Here is a 26,175-nt window from a genome sequence, read left to right as displayed (position 1 = left end):
ATTGCGTTCAATAGGTAGGAGTTGAGGCGGCAAGGAGGGTTGTGATAGAGTCTTTGGGCCTCATCACGAGTTTGGCGGTAACCTTAAATGCGGCGGTAGTGCTATTACTGCCACATTTAAGGGTCCACCAAATCACGGCTTCAGCTGATTTCCCCCCAGCCCTTAGCTGGGGAGAAAACCGCTGAAATTTCACTCTCACACCGCTGGCGGGAAATCCGCCGGCAGTAAGAGCGTGAAATTTCCCCATTGAGCGCAATGGGGAATGGGGCATTACCGAATGGGCTCAATAGTGAATGGGATTTCCCATTCCGCCAAACCCATGATCCGGCGCTAATAGCGCCGGTGGGTTTGGCGGTGTGGCAGATAACGCCAGCGCTATTAGCACCGGCGTTACCGCCCAACTCGTGATGAGGCCCTTTGTCTAATGTTTCTGATGCTACGTGCTAGGATGGGTGGTAGATTCTTGGAGATAGGAGGTGAGGCTTTTAATAGTGGGAATGTGAAGCGTAAAATGGGGTGGTCTGACCAGGGGCATGGGTAGTTAGCTGTGATGGATTTATGGAAGTTGATGTCACAGATCCAGGGTAGGAATCTCCCTTTGATGTTAGTGGGATCGCATGTTCGGTGAGTGAAGCCTAGATCAGTTAGATCATTAGCTCCGGTAGTAGCGGTTTGGTCATGCGGGTCAAGGCGGCTAAGGTTCAGATCTCCTAGGAGTACGACACTGGAGCTTGGTTTGATGTTAGTCCCAATGGAGTGTAGGAGTTCTGCTTCAAAGGATATTGGAGGGCCAGGTGGCCAGTCCAGGATGTGGACAGTGATCCCATCTGAAAGGGATGAGATGAGTTTGGAGGAGAGAAGTTTGCAATTTCTTACTGCTGACGTGTGGGTTAGTTGCACTTTAAGTGAGTCTTTGTAGATGAGGGTAGATGCCCCCCATAGATGCTGTTTTGTCCTGTCTGAGAATAGTGAATCGTTCTGGAAGTGCTAAAGAGAGTGTCAGCCCGGAGGCAGGATGGAGCCAGGTTTCAGATATGGCAAGAAGTCTAGGTGCTTGCAGGTGATGAGATCGTTTATGTCAAGGGCATGTGCCTGGAGCGATCTTGCATTGATGAGGGCAGCATGGAGGAGTTCTTGGGGTATCTTTGTCAGATTGGGTGGCAGGTGCTTTTTTGTTATTTGGTTGTGCTTGGTTGAGGGTGTGTGTTAAGGCCTGTGGAGAGTCTATTATGTCTGCTTCTATTTTGGGTGGTTCCCTTTGGGTTTGGCGACTTGGTGGGTTGGATGGGAGGTTAATGAGGTGAGGCTGGTTAGGGGCTTTGGCTGTAGGTGAGGGATTCGCTAGGAGGTGCGCCATAAGGGGGCGATCTGAACAAGTTACCTGGCTTCTGTGCAGGAAGAGCCAAGGAGCTTTGGAGAAGGTTCTCACTCTGAGGTGGGAGAGATTGGTATTAGTGGTGGCAGGCAGGCAGTACTGTGAGACTGCTGTTGTTTTAGCCATAGAAGGGCATTTCTGGTGGCTGTGGCTGCTGCATTGGTATGGGAGGAAAGTTGGGGATATGGGGGTCTTTGCATTAGATTATGGTTGGCATTCTCTGCCTTGTATGAGGTTATGCTGGTCGTGTTGAGGTGTGTGAGTTCAAGATGTTGTGGTTAGGTCTAATGCGTGCGGGGGAGTTGTCGGGCAGTGGCTGGGGTTGGGCATGGGGGTGGAGTGGATGGTTGAGCGGTGCAGGAGTGTGGAAGGTTTTGGGGGTGGCTGTTGTGTGTGGCATAAGGTATTGTGGGGGCTGAGATGAGATGCAGAAGACTTGTGACAGTGGTACACATGTTCTGGGCGTTTACGGGTGCATAGTGTGGCTGCACCTGTAGGGTGTTGCTGGGCAGTGTTATAGGTGTGCACTTCGCTGCCTGAAGAGGATGTGGATGTTAGAAAGCTGGCTCGGAGAGGAACGCTGGGAACGTTGGGGCAGGGGGCAGCAATGGTTAGGAATGGGGTTGGGCATGGCTGGGGGGAGTGCCTCAGACATAACACTTTAGCGAGACCATTATGCATACGGATATAAAGCGCCTTTCGAGCATAACCAAGCATCAGGCTTACCTTGCCAGGTGATTGGCTTGAGGGAGATAAGCGAGGACGTCTCAAACGGCAAGCGGCGGAGAGCTGCAGAGAGAAGACAAGGCTTTTGCTCTGGGCCTTCGCTCGCCAGCTTCGCCTGCCGGTCGCAATTTGCAGCTGATACAGGCTCCAGAAGCAACCAATCCAATACTGTCACCTCCAATACAAAAAAGGAGCCATAACAGGTAACTCCCTATGGTCTCCACATTGAGAACAATGTATATCCTTTACCAAGATTAGGACCGTGCCAGGGATTATCTATGTACTTGGTATCATTACAGAAACCTTCCAATAAAATTTTGAAGCAGACGCATTGCTGCCCACTCAGGTGTGCACAAGATCAAAAAAGAATGCATGCTACGTGTCCCATTGTGTGTTCTAAAATAAATGTTCTCACATTCATTGATATATAGAACAAATCCGTTTTACACCCTTGATAACCCCACATTCAAATCTTTACATTCAGTTCACAGATAATGAACAAAGGGACCCTCTCCAAGGTTATTCAATCGTTTTCCATCCTGATGAAAGCTGTCTCATCTAGAGCTGTTACCAATTGCTCCAGAGGCCGAAACACAGATGTGTCAATGACAAGCTGAGAACAATAGTAGTGCCACATGAACACTACTTAAATAGCCTAGTAAATCAGGCACAGATATCTAAATATCACCTATCTACTGATAGGTGGCACAGTTTATGGATGTTGTATCCTTTCTTTTAACCTGTATTGAGCACACATATAATGTACTGCACTTTATTCACCTGTGTTACAATGTAGATGTTATTGTTTTGTATCCGTGTAGGAATATGAATATGGATTTCTTGATTCATGTATCATATGAAATAAATAGCTTATTAGATGCGTAAAGAGGAGTTTTTTGGGTGTACATTAGAACGGGAGTCCCCTGTTCTCATATCTCTCATGGTACTTCACAGCAGAGAGGATTTTCAGAAATGAAAAACCACCATTTTCATGTTGCTCAATGCAAGCAAATCCTGTGATAGTGGGAAGTAGAACATGAAAAGTGTTCAAAAAACAATTTGCAATCACATCAGGCTAGAATAGTGGAGAGTTGTTCTGGTGCACAATAGACCGGGAGACCGGAAGTCTCCCTTTTCTTGTAAATGTTCATATAATATAGACACCTGGAGTGAACAGGCAGTGCCATGGGAGATATGTACAGGTTTTGGGGAGCTGAGAGCACCGCCTTCTCCATCTAATATTTGTAAAACTACTCGAGTGATACACCCTAAAGGAGTCAAAGATATTAAGTCAGCGCTTAGTGCCCAAGTTCTTTCTTGTATGGTCCAAAACCATCCAGCAAGTAAAAAGTTATTAGCAAAAGTGTTTTGAGAAAGGTCTATGTACAAAGATTTCACCCGAACTATAGGACGGCGACTGCCATCCTGTAAAATGTACATTGCATTTGCTACACATTAGATATGATATTATAAAGGCTGAATTGGCACACACTTATGATTTAAGAGCTTCAGTGCCAATGCCTCCTCACATTTGGAGTTGCAGGTAAAACATGTAGAAGATTACAGACTCTCAATTGCTCAAACTGCCACCTCATGTAACAAACAACATGTAAAATCGCAACACATGACCCCAATTCGGGATATGCACAGCAATAAAATTGGTAGATTTCGGGTCATCAATTGGTGCTGGCAGCAGGTCTCTCAAAGACTGTTCTGGCTTGGTTCTCCTCCTTTCTATCGGGTCGAGGTCAATCGCTTTCTCTTCCTCCTTTTCTGTTAGTGTCTCACGCTCTATCCTGTGGTGTTCCTCAGGGTTCCACCCTGTCCCACTCCTTTTCAATATCTACGTTCACTCGCTGGTTGCACTCATCCACTATAGCAGCTTTAGATGCTACGCTTATGCGGATGACACTCAGATCCCAGGGCGTTTGGAGCTTGACCAGGCTGAAGTGTCGTCAAGGCTATGTGAGTGCCTGTTAGCCGTGAAGGGATGGTTGAATGGATGGCAATTGGCTTAAACTGACAGGAATAAAACAGTGGTGATGACAGTGGGCTCTCCATCTAGGGCTTCTCTTTGGACTTTCTCGTATTGGCCGTCTGCTCCGGGGATCCCTCTACTCAGTGGTTTAGGTAAAGGATGTAGGTGTTTCCCTCTCTTCTTCACTATCGATGGCAGTTCAAATCAGTACTGTGTAAACCAGGTTTTTTCTTGCTAAAACTTCTTCCGAAGTTACTCCCTTATCTGCCTGGGGATTTGTGTCCCCAGGCGGTGGCCTCACTGATCACTAGTCGTAGTGAATATTGTAAAACTCTCTATCTGGCTCAGCCGAAGGGCCTTCTCCGACGACTTCAACGTTTATAGAACATAACAGCAAGGGTGGCCACAAGATCCTCAAATAGAGCCCATATTACTCTGGTGCTTCGTCCTCTCCATTGGCTCCCAGTGGATGATAGGATCAAGCGTAAGGTCCTCTGCGCAGTTCATCTGGCTTATTGCCATCTTGGCCCAGAGTTCTTACAGAACAAATGTACTCACTATATCCCCTTTCGGTCGCTTTGCTCCGAAACAGCCAATCTTATGATTATTCTGAAAACCCAGTGAGCCCGACAGGGTGGCTGTGCTTTTTCGGTTGCAGCAGGAAAGCTCTGGAACAAGCTGCCCACTGCAATGCGGAAGGTGAGAAATCATCTCCAGTTCTGGTGCTCTCTTAAACCTCTCCTATTTTAGATAGGTGGGAAGACTTCCTACATCTTTCCTTCCTAGCACCAAGGTGCCTTTGTGGTGTATGTGCACTCTATACATTTCACTAACATAACATGCAAATGAAGTAAGAGAATGTAGCTGCTGGCTACCACAGATCAAGACACTTGGATCCTATGTGTCATAACTAACATGCACGCTCAACTATTGTCCTGTGACCAGCCAAGCTAACTCTAAACCCGCATGTGATTCTATTTGTCGAATAGTGTTGGACGCATTTCCAATAGAGTTGATATATTGATCCACTTTATAAGAAACTATAGTTCTACAATTAGGTTTATTTTTCGATGAACAGAATTACATACTGTTTTGGAATTAGCATGGATGGTCAAAGGACGCTGGTTCTGCAAGCATGTGATTTCGCGATATCTAATCGCAAAACGGGACCAATTAGGGAAATGTAGACGTGTATGTGTGTGTGTGTGTGTGTGTGTGTGATGTTTTCACGCTGAGACCAGCATGCCATTTATTACCTTCACATCCTGCAGATGCTTCAACATGTTTGCTCTTTTATTAATGGCTCAGTCATTAACCTTTTTAGTCTTATTCAGAAAAAAAGAAATGCAAATTAAGTAGCAACACAGGCATCCTGGTAGCGCAGACCACACCGACATGGCGCGCCCGCCCACTCCTCCGTGCATATAAACCCTTAGTTAGAAATTAAAATATCTTGCTAAAGTACCTCATTCGCGCTTCTTTGTGCTGTGTTCTTAGAACGAAGACGATGGAACAAGGCGCGTCGTCCAATGGATCAGGGAGGAGTGGTAAGTAAAACCGCCGTCATATTCTGTTGCATTGCTGTTTTATGGGTATTTCACGAGTAGACATTCTCTGGTATGGCTTTAATCGGATGATTTGGATGATTTATTGTGAAGCAACTTGAGTAAGCACTACAGAAAGGGAACCCACATTACCACAGCACTTGTTTCCTCAGAACATTGTATGCTTTTGGGTCATTGTTCGATCGGTCGTGTATTACACCAGCAGGCAAGACCGTTTATTGCAGGCAAATGGAATCCATTTAGAAAACGAAATGAGAAAAATAAGTTAAGGTTGTATTTGGCCTCGCTAGCATTACTGGTGCACTCATCAGAGGTGACGGCTAATTTCACAGCTGCGGCATTGGACGCTTACCGCGCGCTATCGGGAAATCGGCCATTGCAGACATGGAAAGATGAATTTACCGTTAGGATTGAACCGAGTTTTGGGCAGAGAAAACAGTACGTTGCATAGAATGCATAGAGCGTTATTTAACATCGGCATTCCCCTCGCCGTAGGCCTTCAGCACTAAAGGCATATTTAACGTTCAGGCCGCCCTTTGTCTATCATTTCATCTATGTGCGCATATCGCCGTGGTTTCACGTCCTATAAGAATCACGTAGGGCAGTTGCTTGTGTTTGTTTCTGATTTCTTTTACCGCAGTTGTGCCAGAGATGTTTTTATGGGAGGGCAAAAGGGGCACTTGCCCCATGCCCCGACCTTGGAGGGGGCCCCACAAGGCTGTCTAATCAAAAGAAGTAAGACTCCTTTGTTCACCAGACTTAAATGGCACACATCATGATTTTTTATGGCATGGTGCTGATGGCCTAAACCTATTGCCTGCCTGTTTTGGCAAGTACATTCTGCCCCGATGAATTCATCATGTAATGCTTTCTGTGTTCACTGTGGTATACATAGTTTGTGTGTTCCTTGCAGGTAACTCCTGTAGCATTCTTTCCTTCATGTGGGAATTATGTTGATCATGTGCAATAGCTAAATTTGAAATGCATATTGGTAAATTGAGTGCCACAATGGTTCAGAAGTCAGTTCAGTGTGTTAAGCACTCATTGCAGAGATATGTGTTCCTATGCCAGATTAGAATAGCACATTCCTGTAAAGATGGCTGAGCCTTTCCTATGTCTGAAGTGTATAAACCTGCCTGCATATGCACTTGGTATTTCATCACAACGGGTGCCGTTATCAGCGATGTACCTGCAGCAGATAGGGGTTGCAATAAAAACGAACATGTCATCCTTATGGCGAAGATCTAGAAATTGATTTATTCAGATGGGGTGTTGTAAAATCACCTCCAACAATGAGCATAAACTGTTAGTCCAAGAGATGAATAAATATCCAAATTGGAACCAAAGCGCTTGTATCCTGGCTTTGCCAGCAGACAATACTGTGACCCAGATCAAATCTTGTAATATCACGTACATTACTGTACTGTCTTCTGTGAAGTTTGCCTTTTCCTATGCTGGTTGCATCGTTTAGCCCATTACTTGATCTTTCATCTAAAGTAGGCCATTTGAGTGAAAGGGGTGGTAGACAGAAGGGAGCGAACCAGATGGTGCAGGACTTGGGCAAGCATATTTTAAACTCTGCTCGTTTGACACAAACACACGCTTTGCCTTTTTTTAAAAGTCAAAGGTTTTTCTGCATGTTTATAAATGACAATTTCACAAGCCAGTTTTCTGGAAGTATGTAAAGCTAAATACAAAAGACAAATCCAGATTAAATCTGTTAAATCACACTGCTTGGTATGCTGGTACTTATGTACTTCCCTTGAGGATGGAGAGAATGAAGCTAGAACCCTTCTGTGCTACATTCTTCTATGATATTTTGTTTTTTAAAATGGTCATGTTTGTTAATGTGATTGATGTAGTTTCCAAGTCCGTTTTATAAAATGAGATTATTTTTAGTTCATGGTAAGTACTGGTAATGAAACTGTTCAAATGCAGAAATTGCAGAGTTGGCACAAATCCCAGATCCCCCCCCCTTAATCTGTGTGTGTAATCCTGAGCACCTAATTTAATCTTGTATTGCCAGCCTCTCGAAATTGCCAGTCCCTAAACCTTTCTAAATTGTCAGCCCTTCAAAGTGATTTCCTTCTCAGGGTATGATCTTCAAAACAGCCCCACTCATGGTTTCACTGTCTATAGTGTTGCTTCCATTATAATAGTGAGCATTGATATATTGTACACCCCAAGCACTTGCCCTTTGATCTCTAATGGCAACACTATTTGAAAACCATGTCCCACTTCTAATCTCAGTTTGTTGGGATACAGACACCTTCCCGGTAGCTTCTAATCTGCATCCACTATCCATGCTATGGTATGTGTAGCGTTCTCCTTCCTCCCAATTGGTCTCCTCTATCCATGCTTGAGCACGTTTGCATTCTGTGAGGCAGCGAATGTGAGTTATCTGTCTATTCTGGGTAACATGTACCTTCTACATACAGTCCTGCATTAATACTACAGGCTGCAAAACCTTCTCGATGCTACTGATAAAAAGTCTCCTGTATATGCTAGAAAAGAAGTAACCTCTTCGTAGACTGATAATGTTGACCTTCAAATGGTACTTGTTTACAATTCTGATTAGAGCAAGAATGAAGATGGTAAGGGGACTTAAAGGGAGTAAACATGCTTGTGTGAGGCAGCATATCAACATATGGGTTGTGATGGCAGCGGGGGGGCAGGGGAGATATTCTTGATCACTTAATTGCTTTGGTATGGTGAAGGGGGCCCCAAAGATGTCCGTGCCCAGGGCCCCAAAAAGCCTTAAGATGGCCCTGAGTTGTGCTGCATTTGCAATACATTTAGAAGTTAACTCTATGTGCAGCGATAATTATTATACACTGTGGTCTAAGTGTACGAAAAGAAGTAGAGGAACTATGCTCCTGCTTGCCTATCCCCGCTACCCACAAACCCCATCACCACACCACATACGACGTGCAATCCAAACCCCTAAACAAATGTGCCTGCTGTTTAAGGCAACGTTCATTGTAGTGCACTGAGGTGCACGTTTCAATTTTTTAGTATAGGAACGGTAAAACTTAATAAAATAAATAAATAGAAGAGCACCGCTCCCAACCAGTTTGACCACTGAATTTTGAACTAATTGATGCCAGGTGTATAATGTTATATTGCGCTGTGTTGCGTTGTGGATTAAGTTATGTTAATGATGTGCTTTCTGTATTGTGACACCAGGCACATGTTTGTTTTTTGCAGACTATGCTAAACCTTTGACCACATCCATACTGAAAACTATTTTCTAACAACATTAATTCAGTAGAGATCTGTAATATCTCCCACATTACTACTTCCGCCTGTTCCCCATCCCATGCCTCACATATTTGAGTTGTGCCCACACCTCAACCAGGCAATCCCTTACAAGCTTTCAGACTTGGGTCCCTACTCTAGCTCCTCTGATCCGTGAGTCATCAGAAGGTTATTGACCCCTGTTAGGCAGAATCATATACAGTACTCTTTGGGAACACCACACACAATTAAGACTACACGTGACAGAAAAAAAAACTTTGTTACAAGCCTGTAGACTAAAGTGAGCAGTATCAATAGTTACACAAAGGACAGCAATTACTATGGTTCAAACAAACACTGACTCAAGGTTTCTGAGTAAAAGAATATACATTTATTTACACATCAGTTGTAAAACAATTCACTAAAGTTAAGCAGTAGAAAAATCACAAACTTAATGTACTACACACCACCCAATAGATTCTGGACAAGTTAAGCTCAAAATGAAGTGTGTGCAAAATGGCGCTCCAGCAATTTAAAAGGGAGGGAAAGACAAGGTTAGACAAAAATTGAGCAGCACCAACAAGTAAGTAAGCAGGGCAATCTAGAAAAGGCTACTACGGTGAGGAAATCAAATCAAGAGGCCTGAGCCAAAGTCAATGGACCAGAGGCTTTGCAGAGTATCACACAGTTCAGAGTAGTTCACGGTTAAGTCTTTGCCGAGAGTTCAGAATGAAGTTGGTCGGAAGAAAAGTTATTTTAAAGAATAGAGAAAGACAAGTCCTCGTATTGGCGAAAGATTTCAAACACTTTCACAGCGGTCGGACGGAACGAACAACCAGGTTAGAACAGTACCTTAAATGAAGAAGAAGGCTGTAGCTGAGGCAGAAGTTCCTGGCAGGTCCTGCCAGCTCACGGTTCCTGAAGTGACTGTCGGATTGACACGAAGTAGGAAGACTGAAGGGTCCTGCACTGCCCAGGGAGGAACCAGCAGCAGAGCAAAGCAACAAATAAAAGGTGCGCACCTTAAAACCCAAGCAGGGTCCGGTCCTCCTGGCAATTCGGTTCACTGTAGCTGTGCACAACAAATTCGACCAGAGGAGGGAGGCCTGGCTTGCAGTTTGGCATACTGGTTGGTCCCACCAGCTCAAGGGAACAAGATTCCTTGCAGATCTTCCCTGTCGTCGAAGTTTGGAGATTCGGACCTGCAGCAGGGCTTCGCCGGGAGGTTCAGTCGTGGTAGAGGTCCTCTTCTGTCAGCTTCTCTTCGGTTCTCTCGATTTCTGCCTTCTCAGTCCCAGAGACCTGCTCTTTATGCAGTTTTCCCCCATAAACACAGACTGGCTGTCAATCACACAGCAGGGTAGCTGTCCCGGCGGGAGAGTCACAACAGCCAATCATACAAAGTGCGACATGGGTCTCCAAGGAGACCCTGTGCAGGGAGTCTCAAAACCCTCCCTCACATCCTGTCCCCCTCAGACATTCAGGTGCTTAAGGAGGGTTTCTGTGCAGAATCCCGCCAAAGGACGGCGAACAAAGGAACCAAACCTGGTTTGGCGTGCTGAGTAAAACATGAGAAAGACCTTTACAAAAATAAATGGCAGATAAACCCAGCCGGAAGCAAATAAAAGTAAATGGGGTCCAGCAGATTTAAGTTTGAGGCTACTAACTTAGCCTAAAACAGTACCAAGGATATTTAAATAAAGGGGGAACGAAATAATGTTCCATGAGAAACAGGAAAAAAAAGGGATAACTATTAACCCTTTCCAGAACTCTATGTAAGATAGTTTGTACTCGGCCTGTGAATTTAAAAAGACTAATAACGTCAGTAGTAACTTTACATGTTCTGGGAGACAGTAGTCAGTGCCAGAAAATGGAGTTTGAAGTGTGAAGTCTGAAAAAGACAACCCTGTGTCACTGCACTGAAGGTGCTGTATAACACACAGTAAAAAGATGATGCCTATGGAGTATGTGAGGCTCCACAGTCTATGAACACAAAAATGTTAAACACACACAGCAAAACACATGCAAGAGTGGGAAAAAAGGATCACACTCTTACCAGGTGAAAAAAATAAATCCTAGAAATCCAGCAATGCTGATGAAGGACTCAGTAGGTAAGGGAAATTAGCCATTCTGGAGAATTCTCCCTAACAACCCCGACCCTCCTCCGTATTTTCTTTTTTGGCCTGGCCTTGGGGCAGCAATGTAGTCCTTGGTTTAATGATACATTTGGTTGCACATCAGTGGCATGGTTTCCCCTGCAACTTCCCGCAAGGCTTTTTGCCCAAACACTGAGGTCCCAAATCTTCCTTTCGGACATGCAGTTGGTTCTGGACACACTCCAGAAAGTCACTTTTAAAGACTTTTTGCACCCACCAATCATGTTTTTATTCCTTAACGCATGTTTCTGGTAGTAGTTGCAAAGTCAAGGAATGGGGAACCTGGGTCATGTATAGGCATCTCCTCCAGTTTCTCTACACCGAATGGTAGTATAAATATCAAACCTTGGGTGATGAGTGGTTTGTAGACTGCAAACGTCTCTCAGTCTCTAGGGTCAATGAGAGTAGAGAAGAACAGTGTCTAAAAAATATACAAAGTGGTGGACAGATATAGAAATGGCAGAAGAAGTTTGATAATCAACGAGGAGGTAGACATCCTAGTAGTCTGTATCAATGTACTCACCCAAGGACTGAGGAGGAATCATGAACAATCTGTATACAGTTCTCCACTCAAGACGTTATGCATGTAATAGGGTGATGTGTAAATAGAGGTTCAAAAACGTGAGGAAAAGCCACGCTTGATGAGGTCCTCACGCGATGCCGTCATCATGTGATGATGTCATCACCCAACGATCGTGAACCTCCTAGTGAAACGAAAATTCACATAGGGCGTAGGTTAGTATGCAAAAGATATCTTCCTAATGTGATATTGTAAAAACAACAGTAAAAAGAGGTTGTGTATACTGAATGGCATGAAACACATAATACAAGTAAAAAGAAGAGTGAAACAACAATAAGTAATGTATAAGGGATGAACAGATTACAAAAATAGGGAGGATACAAAATATTAAATGCAAAAAATGTTGTGAAAAAGAGGTAACTAAAAAGAGAATATGTAAGAATTATGATAAAACAATGGGAAAGGTACTAAGAGCACTCTAAGGTGAAGTAGGGAAATGTCATGCCAAGAGAACAAAAAACCAAAAAAGGGGGGAGTAAACAAATGTATATGTAAATACGAGACATGTTAGGCTGCATGATCATGAGAAACAAAATACTAACTACTAAACACAATATGGTCACTGGCATGTGTAAAACGTGTGATGTGCAATAATGATGTTCAATTTTACCAACCACAGGGTTTGACTGTCAAGGGTGAAGAGAATGTGGTCTTCTGAAAGAAAGGGGGTTGTGGCAAGAGAGTGAGGCAGGGCAGAAAGGCAAGCGCCATGCCCTGTTGATGATGGCTATGTGCAACCACATTCGCTGGTGACCTGCATTCAGTTGTACCACAACAATGGCCTCCGCAAATGAGTGATCCTCTTAATTCCCCACAATATACTCAAAGCATGAAAAAGAGAATCACAAACCACTAATTTCTCTCTATAGCCAACCTGTCCCTCATGTAAGAAGTAAATTGTGTCTTACTGGGGAAAACCTTACCCTAGGAGATGCTGGTGCACCACCTCTCGTAAAGTGGATAGAGATAAAAAAAAGAAAAACTGTTCCTCTCCTGTGTTACAACAATTATGTATCTGTGCTATAAAAATGCACACATTATTGGGATGCAAAAGTAAACATGTTTATTGTACTATGCACAACTGCTCAATAAGGGGGCGGTTAAAAAGTGGGGATAGTTGAAAGCAAATATAAACTCAACGCCCCTTAGTTGCATATAGCAAATACATGATAAAATAACTGTATAACTCCCTAAGTGTAGAAATTATAGAGTACAAAATTGGACAACCAGTTTCAGTGGTAGTTCCTTGTTAAACCACATTCTTCAGGACCAAAACTGCCCTTTATGGGGCATTAAAATATTTCCAAAGGTAGAAAGGTATATCCAAACTGATTTCATAGATTTGCTTTGTAATCATTTATTAAGATTTGTCGTCCGGTGAACTCCAAGTAAAGAAACAGGTAGCTTTGGTGATGTAAGTATCGACTTAGATTGCATTGTTTAGAAATTGCATTGTCGTATTGGATTTAGATTCAGAAATATAATTAAATGATATATCGTGTGACTGCAAGTGTGAATGGTGCCTTAGTGAGATTTGCACAAGCAGGCCAATTCTTGTTTCTGCAAACCAGTTACATATCTATCAATATTTTATTCTGGTGAGGTCCCCAACATAAAGTTATGGAACCGCCTTTCAATTGATCTTATTTGAAGAAAATTCGATTTTGATTCCTCATACAACCTGTCTCCTGTCCCAGATTTGTGGGATACAATTTTCAGCTACACACTTCTTGCCCCTGAGGAATGTCCAGCTAGTTTCAGCTTTATGGGACAGAAACTTATGTAAGTTGGGAATTATCTTGACATAATAGAAAAAATAGGTGGAATATGCCATCATTGTGTCATGTCCAGCCATTGTGACTGGCTTTACTTGATTGTTTAAATGTATTGAAATGTATCAATCTTTGTATGTCTGAATGACTTGTGTTATACCCATGTGATTGAGCTACATTTAGGATTTTAGTACATTCGTTTTATGTTTCATGTATTCGTAGGTGGTTTTATTTTCAGTCCAAATGAATAAAATTGACATATGATTTTATACTAAGTACATAATTTTTTAAATTTCCATCTCCTTGTATTTGTTTTGGGGTAGATGGTCAATTGTCCCTGTTTTGTGAGTTTTGGGTACACGAGTATTACACTTTTATAGACTTAACTTTGTCGGCAACAGAAGATTTCAACTGCAGCTGTCACACTTAAAAATAAAATCATTACAGGGTCAAAAATGACCCTGTCGTGATGTGTGCCTCCCCTCGCCTGTGCCAAAAGGCACAGGGGATGACCCTCCTTTCTGGGCGTATAATGGCACACCACGTTTCTGAATTTTGGATGCGTGTTTAAATCCAGAGAACTGCCCCCTTATTTGAGCATATCTGCAAAGGGGACGGGGGGAATGGTATCTAAATTAGCACATTATGATATGATATGATCGGTTATTTATAACAAGCTTCATACCCAGAGGTTTCTAAGCGTGGACCTGGTGATCGAGCCTGTGTTGCTCTGTGTCGTCTTGCTTCCAAGGCGAGCGTGTTGCCCCTGAACTATCCTCCTGCTCCTTTTTTGACACAAGTTAGCGCATATCCTCAGCTAGGCCAAAACATTTTTTGAAAAACAGGCCCAAAATATTTGGCCCATTTTTAATTGATTTGGCACGGATTCTGATGGACTCGAAGCTAAGAAATACATTTTTCCCATACTCTTGATGCTCAGGGAATCGTTATATATGAACATTATCCCATTATCCCATTAGGGATTCATGAAATATGAAAATTATGGGCCAGATTTGTGAATTTCTTTTGGCCCAATTGATGCGTTGCTCAATGTCTATGCCAAGAAGAACCAAGCAAGACTGTATCATTGCTTCCACTGGATTTCCATTAAATACAACAAAAAACCAAACACATTTTTCCCAAATACCCACATTTTGAACAGTCAGTAAGTTTCAAAGACCTGAGACTAGCACTTTACAGAGAGATCCATTCACTGAGTTAGGAATGCTAGTAGAGTCCTGCTGTTCTTCAGGCAAAAGAAATGGACTGCCCAGAGCGTTAACTACAGCTGGACATTATGCTGCCATACATCTAGAATCTCCTCACTGTTCATTGGATGATGCCAGCTTCAGAATTTCTTTATGTTATCTTGAGCTTTTTCGTTGCACTGAAAAGGCTGCCTAATGGCCAGAACTATTGGCAGTAAATATAGGAGAGAGATGAGTTGACGGGGGTCGGAGGGTACAGGGGAGGGGAGGAATGGGGGGAGGCAGTAACATGTCAGATTTTCAGGGTACCTCTCATTAATATTCATGAGATACATTTTCATACAATGATTGTAAATGTATGCACCTTTTTTCTCATGAATATTAATGGGGGATATCCTGAAATCTAGGGTGTCGTTTGATTATTTACCCATCAATTCATGCAACTGATCAAGCTTGTCTCTCTGTGGTCATTGCCATCCACTAACTGCCCCTTACCGTCAAAAACACATATACCTGCAATGTCTTTGCACTAGCTCTATCAAGCAGTAACATCAGACGTTTTGTCTGTGAATTGTCTGCAAGTGTTGCTTCAAAACATTCCCCTGAGATGTAATTTCTTAGTTGCAGCTATACACGTGCTACTGGGGCAGTACTAATGCCTTGACTTAGTGTGCCTTCAACCAGTCGATTTATAAGTAGTATGTGCGACCTAAGATCTGAAGTCCTGTTAAAAACAAGCATTGGAAAAGCCCTCAGTTTTCACTTATGTATTGTTAGTTGATAGGCATTTGCCAGAAACTGCTATCATATCCTTGAGTGCTCACACTATTTCCATTTGCTGCTCCTAATTGCCGGGTACTACCATTATGTCAGTGCCTGACAAACACCGCTCCTATGCCTACACAGAAGCCTATTATTTCCTCAAGAAGTTAAAGACCTACACCCTAAGGTGTGGCAATGTAGACAAAGAAATTAGAACATTGATTACTTCCTTATGATGGTAAAGTCATTATGTGCATAGTGTGTAGCAGAGTAGTCTCCTTCAATGTTTTTTTGAGATTTTGAGATTTTTATCCCTGTAGAGATTTGCAAGCCTGAACTTTTCTAATTTTGGTTAGGTGGCTTGGTTTCATTACAACAGTGTTAATGTACTGATACTAATATTTTCAGGCTAAAAAATAGAGTTCAAAGTATATGCCTGTTGGTGAAATTAAATGCATACAGAAGAAAGGATGCAGTGCTTTCCTTAAAAAAATATATATACTTATTTTTAAAATTGGCTGGTCTGGTGCTTCATTCAGGATAATAGGCTATCAAAGAGTTTAAAGTGACTGCTATATGCTGTCTACTCTAAAATTATTTTTTTTCTGGTTTAAATTACTATATGTTCTGACCTCAATGGATGGAATGTTACAGTAGCATTTCAGGCCTTCAGCCAAGGGCTACACATGCTGTTATATATCCTCAATTTTTTTTCAAGAAAATAGCATTGCAGAGTTAATCTTTATAGAACACTTAAATGTGTTCACCAAATGCATTTTTTCTATGAATGTTCCAAGGTGCACTTTGTGACAGAATTATATTTGTAAAACACACATTTTTGTTTAGTACTGCTCAGACATGAAGTCATGATGCTGAATATATGATACTTGAAGTGATTTTTCACGAGTGCCCTTATAGGGATTATTCACTCATCCCTGCAGGACTGTACTTCTCCAATTTTGGAGTGTGCATTTTGATAATCAGGATGGATGACAATTCAACTCTTTGAAAGTATCATCTGCATCTCCACCAAAACCACAATGCCTGGGAACAGTGACCACGAGAGTTGTCATTATTGATGATTTACATGACATTTAAGGCCGGCCTCCTCCAACATCTAAGCTTTGTCCAATCTCCGGACTTTGGAATCTAGCCTGTTATATGGCATCCTCTTGTTCCGAAGTTGAGCGTGTTGCCCACAACCTATCCTCCCGGCATAGTGTCCTCAGGATTCCAGTGACACTACACCACTATGATGCTGGCTCGTAATACATCATCCTCATAGGTGGTGGGAAGTCCATGATGTACACCCTCTTTACCACACATAATGATAGATAACAGTCTTTGAAGTAGGTTGGATCGCAGTTGGATTCCATGCTATACCCACCATCAAGATCCACAATTTGGGACCAAGCTTCTCGACCCTCCAATGTTACAATACTTCCAGCACAATAGACTCTGGTCATGAACACCAAGCTGCATATTTTTATGTGGGGTATCTTTTCCCACATCACTTTATTTTGTGTCTTTTTGTCAGGTAACATTTGGATCACCAACTCCAACTCTCCCGATGAAAGGAAGGATTTTGAACTGGTGTAAGAAGTAGTGTTTTTTAAAAAATGTTATGGAAAAACATTCATGAAATGTCTATTTCCAAATGTCTCACAACATTTCTGGAAATATGCTGAAAATGTTCCATTGTCTGCATTGTATAAGTCTGGCCATCATTCTAATTAGCAGACAGTTTGGGCTATCCATCAAACCAAAGCACAAGCTGGCACTGGCCCTCATAATGCTCAGCTACTCATTCTGAAATAATCTTTTTCATTTGGGATAGTGCAGAAAAGACACATGTGGGATGTTCAGTTGGTATTGTTGCTTAGTTTATTCTAAGATTAATTATGTTGAAGCCTTCCCTGTGTTCATTTATGCAATCCCTGTCTTCTTGGTTTCGAATTCAGTTGTGTGCAGGGCATCATGCAGGTTAGTGATAATTTTGGTGGGTTTGTTGGCACAGCATCTAGCTGTGTTGGTGACTGATGGTGGCCTCCCTTTCATGTCTGCATGTGCAGTGGCTGATTATAGATTTAGTAGAAGCCTCAGCTTTGGTTTATGACATACTGGCTGATATTGTAGGACTACAAAATCTTTGCTCTGCAGGATTAAAGACAAACACATTTTTGAACTATTGAAGTTTGCCACGGGGCACAGAGGCAAGCTGGGCTATAGGCACATGAAAGGATATCCAGAAAGACCATGCCTTCTGCAAATCTATGGAGCCACTGCTAAGAATGAATGTTCTCCAGAGGATCAAGAAAAGTGACCTCCTCCTAAGAAGAGTCTCCTTAGAGCTGTAGACCTCAGAAATGTGAACAAAATGTTGGGGGCTCTGTATTCATCTACCAACAGTTACAGCACATGTATTTCTTTTATTTTTGAAGTCCATGTTGGCGAAAATAGAGGTTTGATTTTTTCACATTTGTAAATGTGTCTGGTGTGCAGTGGAATTTTGGGTGGCAGTACTATATTACACGGCCACGGTAGTGGGCGTTTAGTTATGGTTAAGTTGCTAATCCCATAGGAAGAGCACCTTTTGGGCGGCTTATAACTTCGCTCTCCCTGGACGAATCCTCACCAAACTTTGCAAAAATAGTATATGGCCCATTCTGAGGTTTGGTCCAGGGGGGGCAAAGTTATAAGGGGGTCCCAAAATTTATTTTTTTCCCATAGACTGAATGGGGAAAAAACTTTGCTCACGCATATAGCCCAAACCGCTGGACGGATTTTCACCAAATTTGCGGCAGGAGTAGCGGCTTGGTCCCGAATTTGTACATTTGGTGAAAATCTGTCCAGTAGCTTTTAAAAAAATGACCAAAAAGTTGGTCACATAAAATGTGTGATATCTATGTCCGGTCCGCGGACAGTGTCCTGATTGGCTAATCGTCTTGCGTCATGTCCGCGAACATGCGTCGTGTTCACTGATTGGATGGTGAGGCGCGTGAAGTGCGTCAGATTTTTGGAAATGCCCGCCATCTTCCTCCATCTTGGATTCGCGGACAGCGGCCGATGTCCACGGACATAGCGATAAAAACATATGAAAGAACACAGCATTCCACTTGTCAAACTTATCAAATAATCTCTGGGGATGTGAGGGGTGATGAGGATGGGATGGGATATGGCAGCAAGAAGCAAAAAAAACTGGTGTTTTTTGCCGCAAAAGTCCGCGAACAATCTTGTGAAAGTTTGCAAACACCTTAGCATTACAGGGTTGGTGAAATGCAGTTCTTGGATGGCTTATAACTTTGGCACCACTTAATGGAACTGCATGGAATTGTGCATGTGTTTTCCTGGTCTGATTCTGAGTGAGTATGCAAAGTTTGGTCGGATTCCGTCATGAGGTGGCAAAATTAGATGGGGGGGTCCCAAAATAATGTAAAGGCTTATAAATGAGGTGCCATTTGATGAATCCTCCATTAATTTGCGAAACTGATAATACATTTAGATATGAATGTTTTTTGAATTTTGATAGGATTTTGTGAAGAGGGGGCAAAATTAGAGAGGGGGTCCCAAAATAATGTAAAGGCTTATAAATGAGGTGCCATTTGACGAATCACACTTCATTTGGCAAACTGATAATAGATCAAGACATACATGTTTTTGCGAGGTTTGGTGGGATTCTGTTGAGAGGAAGCAAAATTAGAGTGGGGTCCCAAAATATTGTAAAGGCTTATACATGTGGTGCCATTTGACAAATCTACACAAAGGTTTGCAAAGAGATTATAGATCTAGATTTAGATGTTTTCGTAAAGTCTGAATGGATTTTGTCAAGTGGGGGCTAGGTTATATGACGATTGTATGTGCATACATTTGATACTTTTGAAAATATAAAACATGGGTGGATTTCCAGCAAACTTGCATAAGAAGCATTGGCAAGGACCTACAAGCATGGTTTTGCCAATGTGCCAGTGTTTTATTATTTGACAAGTGTCATAATGTAGCTACAAAAAATAGCGGTATACCTTTAGTGACTGAGGGGTAGCCTGTGGCCATGAGCAGTGGCCAGATTGTCCAGGTCATGGAATAAGGTCAGGATCCGGACAATCTGGCTACTGGCCATGACCACAAGGGACAAACCATAGGATTAAAGTGGACATGTCCACTTGGGACTGACTTTGTGGTAAAGTTATTCGGAATTAGGATAGATTTGAAAGGGAAGAAAAATGTGCTCGTGGTAAGATGGTCATAGGGTTCTCTTTTTGCCTTCTGCAGGCTGCTATGGAAAGCAAAGAGGGGCCCTTTATGGAACCCTCACCTTCCCTTTTCATGGTGGCCATCCTGGAAAAGGATTTTCCTTCCTACACCGGGATGCCTCTGGTGTCCCGGTGTTGGAAGAAAAATCCTATTTCTTAGCACCGCGGGTTCCCACTTTGGGGGCCCTTTATGGAACCCTCACCTTCCCTTTTCATGGTGGCCATCCTGGAAAAGGATTTTCCTTCCTACACCGGGATGCCTCTGGTGTCCCGGTGTTGGAAGAAAAATCCTATTTCTTAGCACCGCGGGTTCCCACTTTGGGAACCTAGGGTGCTAATGGCCTTCATCCCCCATTTCAGGGGCTGGAATGGGGGGGATAATGGTCCAGAGACCTCGTTATCCACCCTCGCTTCACTTGGGATGATAATTTGGCTGCTGGGCCGGTATCCACCGTTACAGTCCCTGGAACAGAGGATGAACGCCACAATATTCCCATAAGCTTAACACAAAATGCAAATGGAAATGTTGGAAAATATTTTTTAGTCTATGTACTTTACTGAGAAATATAAAGTAGTTGGAGTCTATACATTTTTCTTTTAGTTCTATTTTTTAACTGTGAAAGGTGGTTCCTAAAGGAATATGTTGTTGGTTGTTTTTGGATGTATTTTCTTTGGCAGGAGAGCTGAGAACGAAAGGTGGGGGGGGGAAATGAGGGAAGATCAACCAAACTCTAATATGGAGGGGAAGGTGGACAAGGGAAAATGTTGTGCATGTGTTTTTTTTAAGTTAGGGGGCACTGTTTCTCATGCTCCTTGATTACAGCAGTGGTGGTGGCTCTTGGGGAGGAGGGATGGCAATAGCTGATGCCATTTTAAGATAAATAGCAGTTTTGCTAAAAGTACGTACTGTATACTAGATTGTTAATGGATAATGAGTAGGAATAGGTGTTGGAGCTGTGCAAGGGACATTTTGAAGTTGGAAGTTCCTAGATCAGTAGAAAATGCAGTTCCGAACTGTCCGCCAAGCAGAGATCTTATTGTGAAGTGCGGACGGGTTCTCAGACACATCATCATGCCGTGCGCCAGCGTATGGTCATGTGGCACTGTCTGGAAGGTCCGCTATGAAGTCAGATGTTCGTAGACATCTACAGATGCAAAACTAGTTGAAATAGTTGCAAGAAGTTTATAGAAGTGTTAAAAAGTATTCCAGATGGTGGGAAATGGCAGAGTTTTAAGTTGAAACTTTGGAAATTGGACACAAATATTGCTATATCGGGTAAGTATGAAATTAGTAAGTTGTAGGAAAATAGCATGCACTGGTAAAAACCTGTGAAATTCAATGAAAAAACTTTGTTAAATGGGCGTTATGGTTAAGTTGCACTAATAAAAACCTATGAAATTCAATGAATTGTTTTTGTTAAAGGGACGTTATGGTTAAGATGCACTAATAAAAACCTTTGAAATTCACTGAAAAAACTTTGTTAAAGGGATGTTGATGTCATCAATGACATTTGTAATGTCATCTTTGATGTCCTGGGTGTTAGTCTTAGCAGTGCACAGTGGTGGCGCGAGTTATGGTTGCTTAGCTTACCATAACTGGCGAATTTCAGGGGTTTTTCGGTTTTACTTGGAACCATAACGTCCGTTTAACAAAGTTTTTTCTTTGAATTTCATAGGTTTTTATTAGTCCAACTTAACCATAACGTCCCTTTAACAAAGTTTTTTCAGTGAATAATATATATTATTAATAACCATTTAGTGCTTTACTTGAAGTTTAATATATATGTTCCTTTAAACCTGCGCATCGACTGTTTCTGCTGCATATTAGTGCTTTACTTGAAAGTTGAATATTGATGTGTATTTAAACCTGTGCATTGATTGTTTTTTTCTGCTGCTCACCTCCTCCGAGTTTAAAGCAACTCTTTCATCTGTTCCTGCTAGGCTGGTCACCTGGTGAGTATATTCATGCACTGTGCAGCTCCAGTCTATCTCCCCCATTACATCACAATCTCCATCTCCACTATCTACTCTATCACTCTATCACCCATCCTATCTCTCTCACAATGTCTGGAAGGAAAATGTTCAAACACCTCTCCTTGCCTACAATCCAGGCCGACCTCATGCTGACACCTATGTCAATACCACTTCCAGGCAGACTATTACAGACATCTCTTTTCTGTCACTTCCCCGGATCTATGGACTCCCCACCTGGTCTGCACTCTCTCACCTTTCTCCTCTTCACCCATTAATGATGGCACACGATGGGAAGTACTCTTGGCATACTTCTCTGTTAGGGAGAATTCTAATAAATGGCGGATTTTCGTTACCTAATGAGTCCCTCAGCAGCTCTGCTGGATTTCTAGGGTTTATTTTTTTTCACCTGGTAGAGTATGAACCTTTTTCCCACTATTACTATCACATGTATTTTGCTTTGTGTGTTTCTACGATTTGTGTGATCCTGGGCACTGGAGCCTCACCTATTCCATGGCCTCTTTTTTTCATGTGTGTTACACAGCACCTTCAGTGAATCCATTTTCTAGGGCTGACTACTGTCCCCCAGCAACGGTAAAGTTGCCATTAACTTTATTTTAGTCACTTTAAACCACAAACCCAATACACCCCATTTTACATGGAGTATTGGAAATGGTTAATTCTTATCTCTTTGTGTCTGTGTCTCGTGGAGCATTGTTTCGCTCCCTTTACACTAAGACTTTGCTGGTGGCAGTGGTAACTACACTATTTTTAATACCTCGGTTTTCGTAAATACCCATGGTATTGTTTTAGGCTATTATATTAGCCTCAAACATAAACCCTCTTGACCATATATATTTTATTACGTTTCCGACTGGGTTGATTCGCCATTTCTTTTTGTAAATGTCTTTCTCATGTTTTACTCTGCTTGCCAAACCAGGTTTGGTCCCTTTGTTCGCTGTCTTTTCGCGGGTTTCTGCACAGAAGCCCTCCTTAAGGCGCCTGAGAGTCTGGGTAGGCAGGATGTGAGGGAGGGGTTTTAGGACCCCTGCCATGGGTTCCCTTGGTAACCCAAGTCGCACTCCTGTTTGATTGGCTGCATGACTGTCCTTGCCAGGACAGACACCCTGATGTGTGATGTACAGCCAGGCTGTATGAATGGGGGAAAACTGCACAAAAAGCAGGTCTCTGGGACTGGAAAGGCAGAGTTGCCACTGAAACGAAAGAACCAATGAGGAGCTGATGGAGGAGGACCCCTACAACGACTGAACCGCCCGGTGAAGCCCTGCTGCAGGTCCAAATCTTCAGAATCCAACGACAGAGAAGATCCTCCAGGAAACTTCTTCCCTTGAGCTGGTGGGACCAACCAGTTTACCCAAACCGCAATCCAGGACCCCTCCTATGGTCAAATTCACTATACAGAGCTACAGTGGGCTGGATAGCCAGGAAGGTCGGACCCTGCTTGGGTTTTAAGGAGCGCACCTTTTATTCGTTGCTTTGCTCTGCTGATGGTTTCTTCCCTGGGTAGTGCAGGACCCTCCAGTCTTCCTACTTCTTGTCAGTCCGACAGTCGCTTCAGGAACCGTAAGCCTGCAGGAACTACCAGGAACGTCCGCCTCAGCTACAGCTTTCTCACCGTTTTAAGGTACTGTGCAAATCTGGTTGTTCGTTTTGTTTAGCCACGGTGAAAGTGTTTGAAATATTTCTCCAAACCGAGGGCTTATCCTTCTCTTCTCTTTGAACTAACTTTTCTGCCAACCAACCTCGTCCGGAATACGTGTCATGAACTTTACCTTGAACTATCCTGAACTGTGCAATCTTGAGCAAAAGACTTTTGACCCATTGACTTTGGCCCTAAGCCTTTTCTACCTGATTCTATCACTATAGTTCCTATTGCTCAATTGCCCTGAGTACTTACCTGTTGGTGTGGTTCAATTTCTCTTAACTTTGTTTTTCCCTCCCTTTTAAATTGCTAGAGTGACATTTTGCCCCGACTTCATTTTGTGAGCTTAACTTGTCTGGAATTTATTGGGAGTGGTGTGTTGTATTAAGAGTGTGATTTTTAAACTGTTTATAATAGTGTAATGTTTTACAACTGAAGAGTGAAATAAATTTATATTCTTTTACTTGAAAACCTTGAGACAGTGTTTGCCTGAATCATAGTAATTGCTGTCCTTTGTGTAACCATTGGATACTGCTCACTTACTCTTGAGATAAGTCTGGCTGCTCAGCCATCGCTACCACTTTAACTGTGTAGTACAGGCTTGTACCAAAGGTGAATTTGTAAAGTCACTTGGAGTCTTAATTATCTGTGGTGTTCCCAAAGGGATTTCTAAATATTAGGGCTCCTGGTGTGGACCATATTCTGCCCAGGAGGGCTACTCATAGAACAAAGATACAATTGAATAGGCTGAAAAGAATTCCCTTTAGCACTACCTTTTTGCCCTGAGGTCATAAAACAAATATCCACAGTACTCAATTTGTGATACCCAGGAAGGGTAACTGCTTGTTTTTTATATAATTGTATAAAATGCACTACTTAGATTGACACATATCTTTCGTAATCATACAGGGTGAGAAAAACAACACTACAGCATGAACAATGATTGATCTAATTGTTCGTGTACTGAAACAAAAATTGAGTCCTTCACTGCCATAATCTGATGGACAGTGTTATACATAGAATTATCGAACATTTTACAAAGACAATGACAACAGATAACAAAATGTTCGTTCAGAGAACAGTGACAATACACTGTGATTTTTCTTTAAAGAGGGTGCGTCTACACCAGGTGTTTCAGCCGTCTAAGTGGGCTAAATGAGCCTCGTAACTAACACGGCCTTCATCAGGACGGGGGGCTGTATGAAAAGTAGTTCGTGGAGTGCTGTGGACAAGGAAAAGGAGAATTTGTTTAGGGGAGTGCTAAGCAGAAAATTATCTGATTATTAGATAATGAACTGTGCCATGTGACATGTATCATGGAAGAACACAGCTTACCTGTGGGGTGATTAACCACAGGTACTGGTGTGGGAGGCCGTCTCAAGTAAGGGTCCCAAAACAGTAAGATCCTATTTATCTGAAAGAGGAGGAAAAAAAAGGAGGAAAAAGGGGGGGATTTTTGAATATTCTCTCCATCCAAGGAAACCACAAATGTTGGAAGATGCATATTTAAATGGAGTACTGTGAAAGTGTAGGCAGCTTACCTCAAAAATGGGTGCTGCGACGCTCCGGGATGTTCTCGCATCAGTAAAGTCCTGAAAGAGGGGGTATAGTGTAAGCTCCTTAAACGCTGGGGTTACAACTATCAAGCTAACGCATAGAACGATGCGTGCGTGCTAAATACCTCTTAGTGTTACGCTCGGGCGGCGTGTGTTAGCTGCGTCTGGCGTGCGAGGTGCTGCAGAACTCTTGCAGAAGCACTGAGTCACTCGGGATCCAAGCAGCGTGGCATTGCTAAAGCCGTTGCTAAGGATCTCGAGTATTTATATAGGCGGCCATTTTGAAACGTCACTCCAGATCGTAGCGACTGCAACAATTAGGCCAGGAGGAGAAGTAGGACTCAAATTTACCAACTAAACAATTTAGGATGGTCTCTCAGTCAATCAAAGAATTGTGATTTGATCGAACCAAAAAAGTTGAATGTGGTTGCCATGGTAACCGGGTCAAACAATGGAAACCATGGTAAAAGCACGCCATCGGTTATAATTCCTGAGCCTGACATTCCGCATGGCATTTGAAATGGCATCACCAAAGGGGTCACCCACAATATGAATTACAAATGGTGGCATACTTCAAATCGGAGCTGTCTATTAGTGGACACGGATAACATTATCAGAACATGTTTGTGGATACATTTACATACATATTCGCCACAGCTGTCACAAGAACATAATTTTCCGCTTAGCACTCCCCTAAACAAATTCTCCTTTTCCTTGTCCACAGTGTTCCCAAAGGGTACTGCATATAATTCTGCCTAACAGTGGTGTACAGCGGTGAGGATCAAAGTATAATAATTACACTTAGAGTGCTGTTATTACCTTGAATCAACTAACCACAAGGCTAACATCACTAAAAGCAATACCAATCATGTCTGATATGGAAAACCATAGCCAGGAGACCCTCCTTAGCTACACTGCTGATTATTTAAGAAACATGTGTAAAGAAAGGAAACTCTCTGCCAAAGGCAAAAAGTCTGAATTGATTGAAAAGTTATTAAAGGATCAAAGTCTAAGGAGTGGGTCTGAAATGCCTGACTCTCTAGCAAATGTGGAAAGTATTGAGGATGATAATATGTCTGTTAATGATGAGTTGGTAGAGGTAGATGTGTCTCTTAATATAGGCATCACTGCCACCTTGCCTGCTCAGCAACCTCAACCCTTGTCCACTGGGACCCCCACAGGTCCTACACTCAGTCCTGAATACATTTCTCAAGAGAAAATGAGGCTTGAACTGGATTTTAAGCGTTTAAATGCTCAAACTGAACACAAACACCAAGAACTTAAGCTCAGAGAAATGGAGTTGAATCATGAACTAGAAATGAAAAGATTGTCTATTGAAAATGCTTCTCTCCCAGAGTCTTCTAGGTCTTCCATTC

At 42.5% G+C, this 26,175-nt stretch overlaps 1 protein-coding gene across 1 annotated transcript in view; it reads left to right on the top strand.

Annotated features, from left to right (window-relative positions):
• The first annotated feature begins 5,491 nt into the window (after window positions 1–5,491).
• The window catches only part of ASIC5 (acid sensing ion channel subunit family member 5), a 593,203-nt gene continuing 572,519 nt past the window's right edge, over window positions 5,492–26,175 (top strand). The window contains exon 1 of the mRNA XM_069630322.1: window positions 5,492–5,626. Coding sequence (XP_069486423.1) covers window positions 5,587–5,626 — 40 coding nt within the window. The 5' untranslated portion in view covers window positions 5,492–5,586. The remainder of the gene's footprint in view (window positions 5,627–26,175) is intronic.

This window comes from Ambystoma mexicanum, chromosome 6q, assembly GCF_040938575.1.
Source record: "Ambystoma mexicanum isolate Mex_15411 chromosome 6q, UKY_AmexF1_1, whole genome shotgun sequence".
Lineage (NCBI taxonomy): Eukaryota > Metazoa > Chordata > Amphibia > Caudata > Ambystomatidae > Ambystoma > Ambystoma mexicanum.
Note: the sequence above shows the minus strand (reverse complement) of the source record. Positions and strands in the feature narration are given on the sequence as shown.